Raw genomic sequence first — 20,378 nt, forward strand, 5'->3', positions numbered from 1 at the left:
AGGTAGAAAAACAATTTAGGAATACTGGGCTCATGTCAGAGAAATTGTATAAACAATTACTAATGATAAAAATAAATTTTAAGCTGAGTATATTTTCTCATGCCTGTAATCTCAGTAGGCAAGATGCAAAGCCTTCAGTGGCCCTTTTTAATTCAATCTATAAATGGTATGAGAAAACACTATAGATACAATACCCTGTACAATAGCCACAAATAATTTAAAACATCGTGGTGTAAAACCTAACAAGCAAGTGAAAGACTTGTATGACTATAATCCAAGGCTCTGATAAAAGAAACAATAAGAAATCAGAAGATGGAAAGATCTCCCATGCTCATGGTTGGATGGAATAAAGAAGTAGAAACTGCCATCTCACCTAAATCAATCAATAGTTTTAATGTAATGCCCATAAAAGTTAACACAATTCTTTGTAAACCTTAAAAGAGAAAACCTAACGTCATATAGAACAACAAAAAACCCAGCAGTTAAAAATTTTTCTGCGTAATAAAGAAACTTCTGGAGGTATCAAATAGAAAAACACATGGTACTGGCATTAAACACAGACCAGCTAATCAATGGAATTGAATCAAAGACCCACAAATAAACCCAAACTCCTACTGACACTCGATTTTTGATCAAGAAACCAAAACTGCACAATGGAAAAGCAAAGCATCTTCAGCAAATGGTCCCGGCCAATCTTGATGTCTGTATCAAGTAAAAGACATGGAGATCTGTGTTTCTCACGTTTCACAAAACTCAAGTCTAAATGGATCAAAGACCTCCACATATAACTGGATAGTGTAAATCTAATAGAAGAGAAAGTAAAGAATAGCCCTTAACACATTAGTAAAGGAGACAACTCTCTGAATGTCACAGGCACTAAGATCAACAACTATAAATGGGCCCTTATAGGACTGAAAATCTCCTGGAAGGCAAGGGATACTGTCAATAGGAAAAAATGGCAGATAGCTGACTGGAAAAGACCTTCCCCAATGCTATGTCCGACAGAGGGATAATTTCAAAAACACAGAAAGAACCCAAGAAATCAGACACCAATAAATCAAATCATCCAAGTAAATAATGGGGATAAGAGCTAAACAGAGAATTCTTAACAGATGAATCTCGAATCTCCAAGAAGCTATTAAATAAACGTTCAACATCCTGATTCATCAGGGAAATGCACATCAAAATGACTCTGATTTCCATCTTACACCTGTCAGAATGGCTAAGATCATGAACCTCAGTGACAGGACACGATGGTGGGGAAGTGGAAGAAGGGCAACATGCCTCCATTTCTGGTGAGAAAGACAACTTCTACAACCATGTTGGAAATCAATCTGGAGGTTTCTCAGAAAATTGTTACTAGACATACTTAAAGATCTACCTACCTCAACAGCTATACCACTCCTGGGCACATAAATAAAATAAGCTACACCATAACACAAGGACACTTGCTCAACTATGTTCACAGAAATTTAATTTATAATAGACAGAAACTGGAAAAAACACAGATGTCCCACAACTGAAGAATGGATAAAGAAAGTTGGAACAGTTACAAAGGCAATACCACTCAGCTATTTTTTAAAAAAAAAACAAAACTTAATATGATTACCAGGAAAATGGATGAAACTAGAAAAGATGGATGGACATACAAAAGAACTTAATGAGTGAAGTAACATAGATCCAAAAGATGTGAATGGTATGTACTTACTTATAAGTTGATATTAACCATGAATATGGAATAGCCATAGTGTAATCCACAGAACCAAAGAAGCCAAGAAGATCTTAAGGGAGGATGTTTGAAGTCCACTCGGAAACTAAACTAAAATAGATATCTGAAATAGATGAAGGGAAGGAACTAGGTGGGAGAAGAGAGGAGAGGTAACAGGGGTGAAGACAGAAGCCATGATCCACATGTAAATATTTATTCCTGATATGGAAATGGACAGTTCACAAATTGACTAAAATGAGTTATTTTAAAACTCTGCTGGGGTACACTCCTTTAATTAAAGAACTTAGGAAGTTTAGTCAAGAAGAAAGCAACGCCATTTCTCTGGGAAACAGACAGCCATCAAGGCCCCCCTGAGTTAGCATAGCTTTATTGGAAAGACTTTTCTCCAAGACTTTAGATGCAGTTGTGCTAGAATTAATATGCCTTGTCACACAGACATCATAATACAAACAAATAAAAAATTACTAATAAAAAAATCTCTGTAATGACAGCTGAAAACAGATTTCCATTAGACATGCCGCTGCCATTAAATGTCTTTAAATTTAGTCCCCAGGTTATATTTTGAACAATTTAAATATGGACTGGACAGAGCAAGCATAGCCACTTAAGACATTTACCCAGCAATGATAGTGACAGAAGTATTTCTTAAGGACACCAGTGCTTTTAAACATCAGTGACAAACTCCTAAGTGGAAGGTCGCAGAGGATGAAAAAGAAAGGAAAAGTAGAAGATAGAAAGTACAAAAGCTGAGGTCAGGAAGTTTTGCACAAGCTATGTCCTATGTCTAGTAAGGTTTGTAAGAATTGCATCTTGTATACTGCTCACAGGGGGAAATGAAATAAAAGGGAGATGTTTATGACGTCAAGTGAAGCTTTCATACAATGAGACAAACTCGAGAGGAGAGAGAGGATCTTACACCTAAATGTGAAATGCTAAGGGCAGAACTTGTAGCAGATCCTACATAAAATAAGGCTTTCCAAGGTTGGCATCCTCCCTAGAACATTTCTATACAGCAGCCCAAGCTCCAAAAGAATTGCCCAAATGTAGTCCCATAGGAAGTTATTCAGAGGCCAGGTCCAGGTCCAGGTTCAGGAAGGCACTAGGGTCACATAGGACCCCAAAACTGGCCGCATCTGGCCTCTGCTTATCACACAGCCCCAGGGAGGACCCACCACACCAGCTCCTGCAGCTAGTTGGCATCTGCAGTTGCCCTCCCCTTCCCCTACATGCTCTGTTACATCCCACTTCTTTCTCCAACCCTGCCCCATGAAAGGAAAGCCTCTGCACATTCTTAGCATTCCTTGATATGCTCCAAGCCCCACCCCTGGGGCAAAGGGCTTCCCTAGTACAGCAGGTGGCAGATACTTTATCTTCCTTCACCTGCAATCCTTGTTGCCATACTTGGGGGGTGGGCTGCCATTTCTTCTGGCTTTGTCCTCTGAGGCTACTGAACTAGCCCAGGGATTTCAGTTCCCAAGTAAACTTGCCATTTTTACATTCTATCTGGCTTCCACCGGCTTATTTCACCTGTGGAGATAACCCATTGTAAGACCCCCAGCACGGTGGTCTTAACGTGGAGACCCCCACCAAGAACCAGCGAGACCAAGGTTTCGGTTGCAACACGCAAGAGGCTTTATTGTAGGGGGACGGGTACCCGGGCGTCTCAGTCTCTGGAGAGGCTGGCGCGCCGAGTGAAGGGGAGGAGACCGTTTTATAGGGTGGAAAGCAGGAAGCAGGGTTACAGAAGCGAGAGGCATAATTACAGGGTTTTGATTGGCTAATTTGATGCGGCTAGATTTAGCTCTGGTCAGGGCTTTTGGAATCAGAAAACGGTTGGGCTATTTTTACCAGTAGCTTACTCACAGATCATACATCCTGTTGCCCCAGGGCAGTTTCCCATACATCCTGTTGCCCCAGGGCAGTTTCCTAGAACCGTTTGTGCAGGCCTTGTGAAATGGTGGGTGACCACGAGTCTTGTGACATCTGCGAGCCTTGGGACATGGTGGTATTTTTCCAGTCTGACTGGGCCTTTCAGGTGACCTCCCTGAACTATTGTACAGCCTTACAAAATAGCATTACACAAGCCTTAAACTATTTGACTAAACAACATTTAGAAATGGGGTCTTTCACCATCAGCCCACAGTGACCCTGAGCTCACCAGGTTGTCATTTCGGACCTTGCTTGAGCTTCCCTCACATCACTCAGGTGCTGTGCTCAAAGCACATCACACAGAACCATTAAAGAAAGTTCAGCTAAAGAGCTGCACCTATGCATGGCAGCCAGAAGAAAGTGTCTCATCTTCACACTGGCCATCCAGTCTCGAGTGACATGAGCACCCCTCTTAGAATTACAGTGTCCTGAAGGGACACAGCACAATAATTCATGCCCCAGGCTTCCTGTCGAGGGCCATACATTTCCAGATCTACAGATACTGGCATTTCAGTAGCACGTGTACATATTCTCCAATAGCCTACTGGTCTGTCTTCCCACATAGCCCCACCACTCCAGCTAGCTCTCCACAGCAACCTGCTCCTTTCATTTCTGGGCAGTCACTCTCCACTTACCAAGTCGGGACTGCGGAACTTGCTTGAGCATCCCTCACAACACCCAGCAGCAGAGGTCAGAGCACACCATGGGGAAACACCTAAGCCTGAACAGCTACAAAGCTGATTCTTCAGCAAGATTCCCGGAGGTACCCACCTCCCCATCGGACCTGGGGCGTGTCTCTAGCTGGAGGCCCTGATTGGCCACTTCGTCTTGAGTGACATATCCACCTCTCCAGGTTCGCATACTCTGTTAGGGGCACAGAATAATGGTTTCTGGCCCAAGCTTCCTTCCCAAGGGCAAACTTATTCCAAAGCTGTAGAGACTTGCATTTCAGTAGCACTGTCCTCCAATGGCCTCAACATCTGTCTTCCCAACTAACCCGGGGAGGACACACTGCTTGTGCTTCCTCAGCACAGCCTCCTGCTCCTACCCTCTGTGGAGAGTGACCCTGACCTCAACAAGTCACACACCCAGTAGCCACTTCCCCTGTTTCCTCCTCTATCTAGGTAGGTAACTTTTTTTATTTTTATTTATTTATTTATTTATTTATTTTTGGTTTTTCGAGACAGGGTCTCTCTGTGTTAGCCTGGGCTGTCCTGGACTCACTTTGTAGACCAGGCTGGCCTCGAACTCACAGCGATCCGCCTGCCTCTGCCTCCCAAGTGCTGGGATTAAAGGCGTGCGCCACCACACCCGGCCTCTATGTGGGTAACTGGAAGAGCCCATTTCTCAACTTGCAGTGGAGTTATCCATATGTCCCACTAGGAAAGAGCAATGTTAGAAAACAAAACTTTAGTTTTGTGTCTTCAGGCTGGGTACAAGCAAACTACTGCTTCTTTTTACCAGGGGGTTATGAGACAACCCTGGGAGAAAAGCAGGAAACAGATGGCAAACACTGGGAAACACTGTTGTTAGCCTACAACTATTCCCGAGCGGGAAAGTGAAAAACAATTGCACAGCTATGCTAGTCAAGGTTCTTTAGGTGAATGGAACTGATAGAAGGAATCTTTCTTTGGTCCCAGGTGTTTTTCATATCTATCATGTGAAAGGTAGCTGTACACAGCATGAAGCCACAAAAGCAAAACTTTTGTTTAGTAAACTGTTTCCTTAATTTTGACTATTTGGGTACCCTTTTAGTTGTGGCACAGATTGAATACTCCACTCCAAGTTGAGTGATAGGCTTTGCAAGCTATGCACCCTGATTCCAGGAAGAAGGGAAGTGCCTGAACGTTTTGAAGGGAGAACAGACAGGTAGAGCAGTTGTGACCTGGTGAGCTCAGGGTGGCTGCCCAGTAGGGGCCTGGCGGTCATGGCACACACCTTTCATCCCAATGCTCAGGAGGCAGGGACAGGAGATCACTGTGAGTTCCAGGCCAGCATGGTCTCCAAAGTGAGTTCAGGACAGCCAAGGCTACATAGAAAAACACAGCCTTGAAAAATAAGACAAACAAACAAACAAACACACAAAATTCCTCATGTTATTACGGTAATGAACTGACCATTTTAGTATCGTGTGCAACACAGCTTCTGCTTTCAGAGCAGACCAGGTCTGCAGTAAATGCCCAGTGAAACGGGGTAGGCAGTAGCTAGAGCACAGACTAAGTTTTGAGACTCAGCTACAGGCAGAAGTCCCCTTTGTGAAGAAGGACCTGATTCTAGCAGGGTGTGTGAATTTGTAACTTGCCAGCTGTATTAATTCATGCATGTGAATAAAAGCTGATTGGATGTTTAGTTCCAGGTTGATTAGGTTAGCTTGAGCCAGTGACTATTACAATTTCAGTTAAGGGGCCATTGTTTGTAGCTGTTTGTGTCAGGTTAAAGATCTCAGCAGCTAACATTGCACATAGGGGCAAGGCATTGTTTTTCTCTGTTGCCCTTGGCTGCCATGGACTCACATTGCAGACCAGGCTAGCCTTAAACTCACATCGAGCCACCTGCCTCCTGAGTGCTGGGATTCGGGGCGTGTGCCATAATGCCGGGCTTCCAAATATATCTTAGACATAAATGTTACATGCTAAGAACAGATTTTTAGAAGTTAGAGAAACTAGGGGTCTGAGTTTGTAATCCTGCCAAGGATGTTTCTACTCACAAGGCCCTGCTCCCAATGCTTTGTGTAGATGTAATCCACACAGTGCAGTTAGTCAGAGACCATCACCAAGTCCAGAAAATTACTAAGACAGAAAAGGACCTCACAGGTGGCCACATCTGCTGCTGCTTATCTCGCAGCCCCAGGGAAGACCCACTACACCAGTTTCCTCTGCTCAGCTGCCTGTTCCTCCCTACTGTGAGCAGTGACTCTGCACTTACCATGTTGTATCTTCTGACCTTGCCTGAGCTCTCCTCACAGCACCCAACAAAAACACTCAGAGGATATCTTACATGGCCACTCAAGTCCGCTCCAGTACAGAGAAGAACTTACAGCATGGTACTCGGAAGAACACTCTTTCTCTCTTTCCTGGAGTCCCTGATTAGCCACTGAGTCTTGAGTGACAGGAGCACTTCCCTATGGCTAGAGTGTGCTGAAGGGACACAGCACAGTAGTTCCTGGAACAGGCTTCCATTGCAGGACCAGTCTTTTTTTCTTAGGTGGAGAGATTTGCATTTCAGTAGCACTCCTACCTGTTCTCCAAGAGCCTGCATTTCTACCTTTGCACTCACCCCAGGACAGAACCAGCCACTCAGGCCTCCTGAGCTCAGATGCCTGCCCCTCCCCCTTTGCCCTTGAGCTCACCAGGTCCCAACTTCTGAGCTTGCTTGAGGTCCCAGCAAAACCCTCAGGCCCTTCCCTTCTTCTTCCTGGAATCAGCGTGCACAGCTTGTAAAGCCCAGTGCTCAAATTGGAGTGGAGTTATCAGTCTGACCCACAAGTGAAAATGTACACAAAAGATTCCCAATTAAAGAGAGTTTAGGAAACAACATTTTTGTTTTGTGGCTTCATGCTATGTTCAGGGGAACTGCAGCTACCTTTCACCAGATAGATATGAAACAAACCTTGGAGGAAAGCAGGAAAGGGATGATAATCATTTTGGAGGGGCTGGAGAGATGACTCTGTGCTTAAGGGTGCTGCCTGCTCTTTCAAAATTCCTGAGTTCAATTCCCAGCAACCGTATGGTGACTCACAGTCATCTACAGGGAGATCTGGCACCCTCTTCTGGTGGGCAGGCATACATAAAGGTGAAACACTGTATACTTAAACAAATAAATCTTAAATATATATATATGAAGAGATAATCATTTTCGAGCACTACAGTTAATCAACACATCATCCTCAGTGGAAAGGTGATTAAAAAGAAAACAAAAACCCATAGTTGTGCTAGGGCTGGGGGTGGGGCTGGGGTAGAGGATGGAGTGAAGGTGTGAAGGGAGGGAGGGGTGGGGATGAGGGTGCCTTTCCCAGCAAGGAGAGAAGAGTCAGTGGGTCTCTGCTGAGCAGAGGGCTCTTAGAGGACATAGGGAACCAGCAAGGACAGGGAATGAGCCAGGCATGATGTTCAAGGTAATGTCTCAGGTGACTGACTAGCAATCATGCTGCTTCCCTGCTGTGACACACAGGCACCCAGGTGCTTTTTAATTACCTAAGTTTCAGATAACATGCCAGTAACCCCAGCACTTTGGAGGCAAATTCATATCCTGGAATTTGACACCTTGGTTATGTGAGGATCAGAAAGAATGGGAGGTGTTCCCAGCAGTGGTAGAGCATGCCTTTAATCCCAGCAATCCTGAGGCAGAGGCAGGCCAATTGCTGGGAGTTAGAGGCCGGCCTGGTCTATAAAGTGAGTCCATGACAGCCAATGCTACACAGAGAAACCCTGTCTCAAAAAAACAAAAACAAAAACAAAAACAAAAAAAATCCACAAACAAACAAAAACACCAAGAATAGGATTTATGGATTTGATGAAAGTCATGAAGTCATGTAGCCCTGGGCTATGGAGCCTCAGTATAAATTTTGTAGCCAAACTTTGTACCAATCTCTCCCCATACCAGTTAATCCTAATTAGAGTCCTGTTTTGTCAGAATGCATGTCTTTGTACCCTATCCTTGCCTGGTGGCCAGGGAGGCCAGGCGATGGTGTCAGAATGCCTGGGATTAGAGCAACAGATAGTAATGAGGATGCTTTATGAATTTCCCAGATGCTCTATGGTAGCTAACAATCTGCTATAACTTCTGCCCCATGAGATCTGGAATCTTCTTGGCCTTTGTAGCCACTGTGTACAAATATATACAGCCAAACACCTGTAATCATAAAATAAAAAAGAAGGAATGGAATTCTCTACAGTGATGTCATAGGCCTCAGTCAGAGCAGCTAGGGCTAGTTAAGATGAACTCTTTCTGATCCTCTATGAAAGCCAATGTGTCCTTCATTTTAGTCAGTCTGCTCAGAGACATTACCGTTTTTTTCTGACGTTAAAGTAGCTCAGCATAGCCATTAATCTAAGAGCAGAGTCCACAGTGCAGATAGGTGATGGTTTCTTGATGCTTTCTTGTATTTATGTTGTCTGTATTTCGTAACTGTGAAAACAGGTCATTGGCAGCTTTTTATCTTTTCTACTGTCTGCTCTTCTGGTACTCCCATGTCAGAACACTGTCCCTGAAAAATGAACTGCTATGTCTACATTGTACTTAAGAAACAAGTCTGAGAATATCTTTCTGTGTAAATCTTCCATCTGCTTAATTGGCTAGCCTTGCAGACTCCTGTCTTTATTAAATTGTTCAAAGCATAATCTAGAACCCCATCCTAAAAAACATTTAACAATGACAGTATATGTGAAATGCAACATCTCTTCTAGTCTGGTTTCTTTTTTTGCAATACCAAGATATGTTTTCACACTATCATTAAAGAAGTTTTTTTCTTAATCTCCTAAATAGATAGAGTGATTTCTCCCTATGAGGGCTTGTTAATTCTAGAACATCTGCACCTCTAGCTTTGTAGAAAACTGTTTCTGAAATAATGTTTACTCATGTTGTTTCTTTCCTAGTCTGTTGACCCTCCGTGGCAGTGACCTTGCTGTCCCCTTGGTTAAACCATGTAAATCCTGAAATTTAAAGACTGTATCATGAGCCGGGCGTGGTGGCGCATGCCTTTAATCCCAGCACTCAGGAGGCAGAGACAGGAGGATCGCTGTGAGTTCAAGGCCAGCCTGGTCTAAAAAGGGAGTACAGGACAGCCAAGGCTACACAGAGAAAGCTTGTTTTGAAAAACCAAAAATAAATAAATAAATAAATAAATAAAACCAACCAAACAAAAAACTGTATAATGACAACATTTTTAAATTATCCATTGAGCTGGGCGGTGGTGGCACACGCCCCTAATCCCAGCACTCCGGAGGCAGAGGTAGGTGGATCGTTGTGAGTTCGAGGCCAGCCTGGTCTACAAAGTGAGTCCAGAACAGCCCAGGCTACACAGAGAGACCCTGACTGGAAAAACTAAAAAAAAAAAAAAAAAAAAAAAAAAAAAAAATTAACCATTTGAGTCCTGTAGTCAACTATCCATTGCAATCAGAGGAAAAGAATCTCCATAAGGAGCATGGTTTTTCTGCCTTCAGATCAGATTATCAGGAATAATTTATTATCTATTCCACAAGGGTAAATGGGGTAGGCAATCAGCTGCTGCAGCTAAAATTCTGAAAAGTGAGTATTGTGAGGTGTGGCCTTGTAGGATCTCTAAAATCAGGTTCTGCCGGGTGTGGTGGCGCACGCCTTTAAGCCCAGCACTTGGTAGGCAGTGGCAGGTAGATGTCTGTGAGTTCATGGCCAGCCTAGCCTACAGAGTGAGTCCAGGACAGCCAAGGCTATACACAGAACCCCTGCCTTGAAACAAACAAACAAACAAACAAACGAAAAAACAAAAAGCAAACCAAAAACCTCAGTTTCTACCTACTATGGAGTCCCCTCCTGGCTCCCTGTGCATCTAGTTATATACTGTACAGCTCCTCCAGTACCATGTCTGCCTGGACACTGCTGTGCTTCCTACTATGTTGGTAATGGAGTAAAAGTCTAATACCATAAAAAAAAAAACCTCAATTAAATATTACTTTTTACATAAGGGTTGCCTTGTTAATGGTGCTTCTTCACAGCGATGAAACTGTAACTAAGAAATTGTTTTCACAGTCAATATAGCTAAAATTTTAAAATATAAATCTAATAAATTGTTTTTATCTTTTAAGAAGTAACTCAATTTTTGGGATCATTTTTAAAATTTCATTTTATTTAATGCATTACTGGAGTATTATCTAATTGCTCTGTTCTCCATCATTAAGAATTTGGTTTCTGAGCCGGGCATGGAGGCGCACGCCTTTAATCCCAGCACTTGGGAGGCAGAGGCAGGTGGATCTCCTTGAGTTTGAGGTCAGCCTGGTCTACAAAGCAAGTCCAGGGCAGACAAGGCTACACAGAGAGACCCTGTCTCAAAAAACCAAAAAAAAAAAATTTTCATTTCTGTTTTCTCAAGTGCTATTGGTTTCCTTCTTTCTGTTTAGAACAATGTATCATGTAGCTCAATCTTGCCTGGTGCTAAGTAATTTTTAATTAATTTAAACACACATTATCTTGCCTCTGCTGCCAAGTGCTGGAAAAACAGGCCTGCAACTCTTTCCTAGCTTGGCCTTGACTGATCTGTGAGAAGGAAAAATAAACCAGTTCATCAATGTCCTCTAGTCGGGATGCTGAATTGTCAGAGCCTCTGGGATTGGGATGGACAGTGAGCAATGGTGTTTCTGTTGGTTCATGTTGTGACCTGTGAAAATGACATTGACCTATGAGCCTTCCTTGGTCCAGATTTCCTGGGGAGTAGGAGGCTCTGCAGGCCTGTGTATGGGAGGTGGTGATCCTTGTAATGTCATTGTCCGGAGTACACACACAGCCATTAATGTTGATGTGTGATGGGAGGAAACTTTGAAAACTAAAGGTCTATTTTCTAAAGGTTCAGATTTTTGCATTCCAGTTTCAGGTTTGTACTTTACACGTTACAAAATAGTTTGGAAACTGATAGAAAGTGGTGATGGAGATCATCCTACAGCAATACATATTTAGAATATTCTAAACTTTCTGCTACTACCAGCCAGCATGGTATGATCCAGAGAAATTCAGTTCCAGGGGAGAGATGGAGTTTCTGAAGTGCTAATGTTTCTCAGGTCTGGATGGTTTTGGGTGAAGTGGATAGGGTGGATTTCATATCTTTTGCTATAATCCACGTGGAAGGAAACAGAGATTGAATTTTTCTTGTACATTGTTTTGGGTTTGAAAATCAGTGTGGCTGGCTTTACGTGGACCCATGAGGAGGCATGATGGGATGCAGAACCTCAGCAAGAGATTACTTCCTGTGCAGAGAGAGAACTCCAGAGTATGAGGCCTGTTTGTAAGAAACGAAAAGTCCAAAACATAACAGGTTAAGGTTCACTTTTAGTTAATTTTGTGTGAGTTGTGACTCCGTTTATTTAAAATTTATACACATAGAATCTGAAGTAAATGTGTAATATCAGTCAAGTACAAACTTTTCCTGCATGTGTTTCCTTAGGTCTTTTGTCAAAAACTTTTGTGTATGTTTCTGCTTTTGTTTTAGGCTTTTTCTCTCCATCCCCTTTACTCTTTCATAAATATTGTACACATTCTTGATTATTCTAATTTCTTGTGATATCAAAGTATATTCTAGCACCAAACTTTTTTAGTATGGTCAGATTACATAAAGGTTGTATTATAGTTTCATAAATCTATTCAGCATTCTGAGTATTTCCAGTTTGCATATAACTTTGGAATGTGGTTTCCTTTTATGAATTTCTGGGAATTTTCTTTGGATTATATTCAATTGATGCTGCAGATTTACCATATGCCACATTCTTGTTCTAACAAACAAAAAATCCCAATTCTTTGACTTTTCCAATAAGACTCAAGCCAGATAAAGGAGTGAAAGTAGGGTAGCACAGGGAAGGAGAGAAAATACCCAGCTGACTTTCCAACTCAGCCCAAGTCACACAGAGAAAAGTCATGCTAGTTCACCCTACAGCCTGGGAGGAAAAAGCCGGAAGCTAAAAGCCAAAGAACCAAAAAGTCAAGAAGCTGCTCCTTCTTCTTCTTCTTCTTCTTCTTCTTCTTCTTCTTCTTCTTCTTCTTCTTCTTCTTCTTTTGGTCTTCTCCTTCTCCTTTTTCTTCCCCACAAGGTCTTAAATACCCCTCAACTCAGAGTCCCTCTTTTCTGTTAATCACTATCTGCTGGATACTTGCTTAGTCTCTTGACCTAGGGATAACTATTAAATCTTGTGTACAGAAAGCTCTTGGATTAAAGGCATGTGCTAAGGCTGAGCCACCAAAATCAATGCTTACTATAAAGAGAACATTCTTGAGTTAAATGTGTGTGTTGGGCTGAACCACACCAAACAAAAGACACATTTTTAGAGTTCACAATCTCAGGGTTCACAATGGGATCAAATATCCTGCAACATTTCACCTTTTTTATGTAAAGAAAGACTTTTTCCCTACCATCAATAAACTATGTATACTCTCTGGTTAAAAAAAAAAATTACATTCACAATGTCCAGACCATTAGCCTAACTCTTTAATTCCAATGCCATTTATTATTACGTTTAACTTAGGTCTCTGATCATTATAGCAGTTTGCCAATATATTTATTTTGTGGTCTTGAATTTTTGTTTTATATATTGAATCTGTTCTGTCCTTATTACATACATCCAGAGCAGTGTAGTTTTTAACAATGGGCATTAAGTGGTTTAATTGCTCTGTTTATGAGTTTCTCCTATGCTGACAGGGAAAGATGGAATCAAATTTGATATCATGGCCTGCAGGAAGCCTCTTTGGGTGTTTTCTGATGTCAAAGGATTACATAGCCTATGCCTTGCTGATCTGCATTCATTAGCCAAATGTCAGCTTCTGCCACACATTCAGCAAAATCCAGAAGGCTGGTGTCTACTTTTTAGATTACCTCTAGGAAAACCAAACCATTGTTTCTAGAAATGCCTTCCCTACGGTCCCTTTTCAAAAGGGTTTCCTTCCCATAACTAAAATATCTTCCATTTCCTTTTTATCTTAGGATTATTAGAAATCACTTCTATAACATTAGCATCATAAACATGAGATCTAATAACAGCTGTATTCCCAACCCAGTTCTTGATTGGTTCTCATCTTGCATTTAAAGCTCTGATAAATCCTTTGCATTCTGAATTAGGATTTTCTACAGCAAAAGATTCAGTTAATATGTTTCTGACTTACAATTCTGATGCTATTCTATTTAAACCTGAAATTAATCTATGAAAAAAAACCATAAAGGATTCGTTGTGGCCTTGAATTACTTTAGTAAATGATTCAGATGTCTTTCCTGATTCTTCACCCTTATCTCAAGCATTTAAACTGGTAGACAACATAGTGCCAAATTGTGATCATCAAATTCAAGCTGTCCTTGTAAATCAGCATATTGACCTTCACCTAGCAACTGTTCCTATCAATACCCTCCCCTGATTTTGATGTTCTATGCCTTCACTTGCACTTTCCAACATGATTGCCACTGTAACTCCTGACCCTGTTCTAATACTGCTGCCACCAACTCTTTCCAGTCTTGAGGGATAATGCTGTTCTGAGTCGCCTATGAATTTAGAAGCAATCTTCTCGGAGTGTTAGGGTTCAGGAACAGCCATACACTAACCATTCAAATGCCAGACTCAGATTGATTGAAGTTCATTTGAACGGTGAACAATTACTGACTGGACAGGGCCACAGTGGTCTCCAGAGCCAAACTGTGATGACAGTGTGTTTCTAAGACAGGGTTTTCTTATATGAAAACTGTAACCAGGGAACAACCAGGTAACCAGGTGGGAAGCAAGGGGAAGAGCATCATTACATCATTTTGTTTGGCTAAGCACAAGAGGAATCCATTTTGTTCTGAGAACAATGTAACCAGCCAGCTAGACAAGGCATTTCAACCTGATTGAGTAGGATTTGTGGCAGTGGAGCTCTTGGGACCTTTCCAGATCACCAGGAGTGAAGAATATAGCAGGATGTTGTGGTCTTGATTCTAATAGAACATTATTTATCTTTATCCTAAGCAGAACATTCATTTATATCATGTATTGTTTTATTCTAAGCAGTAAGCATTGAATCTTCCTGGTTTCAGTCCTATAGGGCCTTAGAACTTGAACTGAATTTCATCTTACAATCCAAATGGGAACTTGGATTTAAGGAGCTTCTGATAGGCTAAGAGCTGGTGTTGACTGAGGAGCTAGATTTATGGTAGGAACTAAAGTAATCCTCATTGGAGGGGCTATTGTGTTTAAGCTGGTTAAGCACCTTACAACAAAAAGATGGATGCACACTACAGGACACAAGCACTTTCTTAAATCTCCTCAATTATAATATGTCCATAGTAGTCTATTTAACTTTATTATAATCTTGGAGGTGCCTATCACCTCCTGTTAGGACTTGTATAGTAACTGGATAAACTAAGGTTGGGTTTCTAACAACCTTGAGCTTCCACTTTCAGCTTCATTGTGTAGAAGTGTGGTAGGTCCTTGATTAAAATCCTATGTCTGTGTCTGAGAATTTTCCTGATTCTCGTTTTAGCTCATTCTAGGGCTATTTAAATCCCTTTGTCTCTGTCTGAGAATTTTCCTTCATGTCATTTATCGATCTTTTTGTCTTGTCTAAATTCGTGCGCGTGTGTCTGAGTGTTTTTCTTGTTTATAAGTCTATTTAACTTTCTTTCTAAGGCTTGCAGACCCTTCATCTCATCTTCTGCTCCTCCTGCCTTGGTGGGCTGGTGGCCAACAGCCCTCTGGCCCCCCACCTCTAAGGGAAGAGGAAAACCACACCTTTTGCTGTAACTGCAATCCCAGGCATCTTCTGCCTTCTTCTGGCCACTATTGCGATAGCATACAGACACATTCAAACAAAACTCCCACAAACATAAAGGAAAAATAAAGTTTAAAATGTGGATATCTCTTTAGTGATGTCATAGGCCTAAGAAAGACCACAGTCAGGGCAAGCTAAAATGAAATTCTACTGGTACTGCTTAGAGGCAGCTGTGGCTTTTCTCTGAGACAGTCTGCTTAGAGGTTTAAGCAGCCTTATTGTGACGTTTGAATTGCTCAGCAAAGGTGTTCCTTGCAAACAGTGTCCACAGTACTGATAGATGTGTTTTTATTGATGTTTTCTAAATTTGTTCTTTGTGTAAGTGAGATTTGTAGCATTGAAACATCTCTCTGCTAGATCGTACAAGATGATTACCCAGTATCATTGCCTCCTGAGCAATATACTTTCAAACTGCCATGTACTTTGTTTTCAGCTTGGAACTTGTATAAGATAAACTTTCCAGAGGCATTTATGTAGATAATTTTTATAATTTACATATGTCTACACATCACTTTGTGTAAGAATTCCTTAAATAAGCCGGGCATGGTGGCGCATGCCTTTAATCCCAGCACTTGGGAGGCAGAGGCAGGCGGATTGCTGTGAGTTCAAGGCCAGCCTGGTCTACAAAGCGAGTCCAGGGCAGCCAAGGCTACACAGAGAGACCCTGTCTCAAAAAAAAAAAAAAAAGAATTCCTGAAATATCACTGATTTTTCATTGTAATCACATTAAAACAGCATTTAATTTAGCATGCCTTGGAATAGGCAAAACTACATTGGAACATATCCAAATTCCTTAAGTAAAATCCCAATGCTTCCTTTGTTGAAGAAAGCCATTATATTAGAAACAAATCTCATGCTCTCCTTGCCTGCCATAGGGGAAATAATCCTTTTCAGCTCTTCTGTTTTAGCTGTTAGGATGGCTATACTTGTTTTCCCTACATCTAGAATTAACTAAAAGCCAGGGTTGGGCACTGTGGGAATTTTTCTTAATTACAACCTTTCGAAGTGGGAAAACCCTTCTTTAATGTGGATCTCTTGAGAGGATAAGATTCACCTTTAATCTAGGCCATGGCTTCTCATTGCAGCCTACATATATGAAGGGCATGAAGAACATAGCGCCTTCCCTTCATCTTATTGCCCGGCCTCTGGCTAGCAAGTTCATTTTCTTACTGGCATTAGAGCCTACTTCTTGGCAATTCTGGTATACACTAAAGAAAATCTCAGGCATTCAGCCAATTGGACTCAACAACTACTGAATTCTTTAACTTTCCGGTGTTAGTCAGACATAGACTAGTTGGACAACAGCCTGTGAGACATTCGAATGAATCCACTTTCTACATAGAAAGAGAGATTCCTCTATCAGTTCCATTCATCTAGTGAACCTTGACTAACATTGCTGTGCAATTGTTTTTCACTTTCCCACTGGAAAGAGGTGTAAGCTAACAATAATGTTTCACAGTGTTAGTCATCTGTTTCCTGCTTTCCTCCCAGGGTTGTATCATAACTACCAGGAAAAAGAAGCAATAGTTTGCCTGTACCCAGCCTGGAGACACAAAACTAAAATCTTGTCTTCTAACATTGCTCTTTCCTAGTGGAACATATGGATAACTCCACTGCAAGTTGAGAAATGGGCTCTTCAAGTTACCCACCTAGATAGAGGAGGAAGCAGGGGAAGTGGCTACTGGGTGTGTGACTTGTTGAGGTCAGGGTCACTGTCCACAGAGGGGAGGCGCAGGAGGCTGTGCTGAGGAAGCACAAGCAGTGTGTCCTCCCCGGGTTAGTTGGGAAGACAGATGTTGAGGCCATTGGAGGACAGTGCTACTGAAATGCAAGTCTCTACACCTGTAGAAAACCTTTGTCCCTGGGTAGGAAGCTTGGGCCAGCAACCATGATTCTGTGCCCCTAACAGAGCATGCCAATCTGGAGAGTTGTATATGTCACTCAAGACGAAGTGGCCAATCTGAGCCTCCAGCCAGAGAAACGCCCCAGGTCAGATGCAGAGGCGGGTTCTTCCGGGAGTCTTGCTGAAGAGTGAGCTGTGTGGCTGAGCAGGCTTGGATGGTTCCTCGAGGTGTGCTCTGACCTGTGCTGCTGGGTGTTGTGAGAGAAGCTCAAGCAACCGCCAAAGTCCCAACATGGTGAGTGGAGGGTCGCTACCCAGATATGGAAGGAGCAGGCTGCTGTGGAGAGCTAACTGGAGTGCTGGGGCTGTGTGGGAAGACAGACCAGTAGGCTATTGGAGAATATGCACACTTGCTTCTGAAATTCCAATCTCTGCAGACCTGGAAATGTATGGACCTGGACTGGAAGCTTGGGCCATGAACTCTTTTGCTGTCTCCCTTCAGGACACTGTAATTCGAAGGGAGAAGCTCATGTCACTCGAGACTAGCTGGCCAATCAGAGCCTCCAGGCTGACCAGCCAGTATGAAGATGAGGCTCTTTCTTCTGGCTGCCATGCCCAGGTGCATCTCTTTAGCTGAGCTTTCTTTAATGGGTCTGTGTGATGTGCTTTGAGCACTGCTGCTGAGTGCTGTGAGGGAAGCTCAGGCAAGCGCCAAAGTGGCAACATGCTGAGCTCAGGGTCACTGCTGACTGATGGGTTATCTCTACAGGTGAAATAAGCCAGATTGAACATAAAAGGGCAAGTTTACTTGGGAACTGAAACTCCTGGGCTAGTTCAGTAGCCTCAGGGGACAAGGCCAGAGGAAATCACACTCCACCCCCCAAGTATGGCAACAAGGATTGCAGGTGAACTAAAACTCTTAGGCTAGTTCAGTAGCCCCAGCATACAATAGCAGAGGAAATGCCCCCTCCCCCAGCTCCCCACGCAAGTATGGCAAGGAAGGATTGCAGGTGAATGAAGATGAAGTAACTGCCACCTGCTGTACTAGGGAAACCTTGGCCCCAGGGGTGGGGCTTGGAGCATCTGAAGGAATGCTAAGATTGTGCAGAGGCTTTCCTTGCAGGGGGCAGGGTTGGAGAAAGAAGTGGGATTGAACAGAGCATGTAGGGGAGGGGCAGGGCAACTGCAGATGCCAACTGAACACTCACAATGGGGAGGATCAGAAGGGTGAGCTGCAGGAGCTGGTGTGCTGGGTGCTCCCTGGGGGTGTGTGATAAGCAAAGGCCAGATGCGGCCAGCTTTGGGATCCTATGTGACCCTAGTGCCTTCCTGGACCTGGACCTGGACCTGGCCACTGAATAACTTCCTACGGGGCTGTAATTGGGCAGTTCTTTTGGAGCTTGGGCTGGTGTATAGAAATGCTCTAGGAAGGATGCCAACCTTGGAAAGCCTTATTTTCTGTGGGATCTTCTACAAGTTCTGCCGTTAGCATTTCACATTTAGGTGTAAGATCCTCTCTCTCCTCTCGAGTTTGTCTCATTGTATGAAGCTTCACTTGACATCATAAACATCTCCCTTATATTTCACTTCCCCCTGTGATCGGGATACAAGATGCAATTCTTACAAACCTTACTAGACATAAGACATAGCTTGTGCAAAACCTCCTCACCTCAGCTTTTGTACTTTCTATCTTCTATTTTTCCTTTCTTTTTCATCCCCTGGAGCCTTCCACTTAGCACTCTGTCACTGATGTTTGAAAGCACTGATGACCTTAAGAAATACTTCTGTCACTATCATTGCTGGGCAAATGCCTTAAGTGGCTAGGCTTGCTGTGTCCATTTCATATTTAGATTGTTCAAAACATAACCTGGGACTAAATTTAAAGAAATTTAATGGCAGCAGCATATAGAATGCAAAACAGGTTTTAGCTGTCATTACTGAGATTTTTTATTAGTAATTTTTTATTTGTTTGTATTATGATGTCTGGGTGACAAGGCATATTAATTCTAGCACAGCTGCATCCAATGTCTTGGAGAAAAGTCTTTTTGATAAAGCTATGCTAACTCAAGGGGGCCTTGATGGCTATCTGTTTCCCAGAGAAATGGCCTTGCTTTCGTCTTGAGTAAACTTCCTAAGTTCTTTAATTAAAGAAGTGTACCACAGCAGAGGTTTTTTTTTTTTTTCGATTTCGAGACAGGGTTTCTCTGTGTAGCCTTGGCTGTCCTGGACTCTCTTTGTAGACCAGGCTGGCCTCGAACTCACAGCGATCCGCCTGCCTCTGCCTCCCGAGTGCTGGGATTAAAGCCGTGCGCCACCACACCCGGCCTACAACAGAGTTTTAAAATAACTCATTTTAGTCGATTAGCAGGAATAAAGATTTTCATGTGGATCATGGCTTCTGTCTTCAGAACAGAACGCGATGCACAGTTTATGTTTACACTGCAGGGTGAAGAAAGACAGGGCATAACTAGCTCACAGACTAATGTTTAAGACAGTCAGCTGCAAGAGCCAATACTATGAAGAAAGACCTGATTGAGGAAAAGTGATTGATGATGTCATTTCCCAGTATTGATTAACTTATGCATGTGAATGGAAACAGACCAGATTAGTTGTAAACATTTTCATATCAGTTAGCCGAAGCATTTTTCTATTCATGTTATTCATGTAGAATCAAGCAACAGGTAAACTCTTCTCTGCCATGGACTCTTAGCGAACTATATATGCTTTGCCAGAAAGTTTCCAGGTCCCCTTCCGAGGATCTGCAGCAGCCAGGCAGGGCTGTTTCAAGTGTTGGCCCTGGAATGCCCCTACATCATTCCCTGGGTGCCCCCTTTTTACATCTTCTGCTCACATGGGTGCCACCTGCGTGTGTTCCATGAGAAGGGTTCTCAGATCTTCAGCTTGTGGTGTTGGCCTCTCCACACCTCCAGACAGCATCATCCCAGGACTGCAGAGCTGCTGTGGCTAAATCTCCACAGTGCTGGGATGAGCGATCACACTCCTGGAGAAAAAGAGAAGCTGAAGCCATGGACAAGGCAACAGCACCCAAAGCATCAGTTGTAGTTGCTGCTGACAGGGAACTCACAGGGTGGGAGATTTGTTCAACTTGAGCTACTCTGTGAGCTCCAGTGCCAACTCTATTGTAGGTTTAGATTTTTCAAAACCTACTTTACTTAGAGTTCCTAAATCCTTTTATCTTCCTTTTAATCTACCATCGAGAAGTAGGGGAGAAAGAAGGGTCATAGAAAAAAGGGGTATGAACTAGTTTAGAAGCAGTTCTTTGCGGGATATTCTAGTCTTCCTTGGCAGGGTACCAGAAATCCAGTCCAATAGGAAGCACCAAACAATACCATGAGTCAGTGACAACAGATGATAAATGCTTGTTCTGCTTGAGTTAAAGATAAATGT

General features: G+C 42.7%; 2 protein-coding genes across 2 annotated transcripts in view; one reads left to right on the forward strand and one right to left on the reverse strand.

The window, feature by feature from the left end:
• The window catches only part of LOC311586311 (uncharacterized protein), a gene marked incomplete at its 3' end in the record, with an annotated part of 28,925 nt that extends 24,310 nt beyond the window's left edge, over positions 1 to 4,615 (reverse strand). Inside the window, exon 1 of the mRNA XM_084762281.1 lies at positions 4,294 to 4,615. Coding sequence (XP_084618407.1) covers positions 4,294 to 4,437 — 144 coding nt within the window. The 5' untranslated portion in view covers positions 4,438 to 4,615. The remainder of the gene's footprint in view (positions 1 to 4,293) is intronic.
• The window catches only part of LOC311587541 (uncharacterized protein), a 297,218-nt gene that overhangs the window by 259,057 nt on the left and 17,783 nt on the right, over positions 1 to 20,378 (forward strand). The window lies entirely within an intron of this gene.

Source organism: Acomys minous, assembly GCF_964271855.1.
Source record: "Acomys minous genome assembly, chromosome: 16".
Lineage (NCBI taxonomy): Eukaryota > Metazoa > Chordata > Mammalia > Rodentia > Muridae > Acomys > Acomys minous.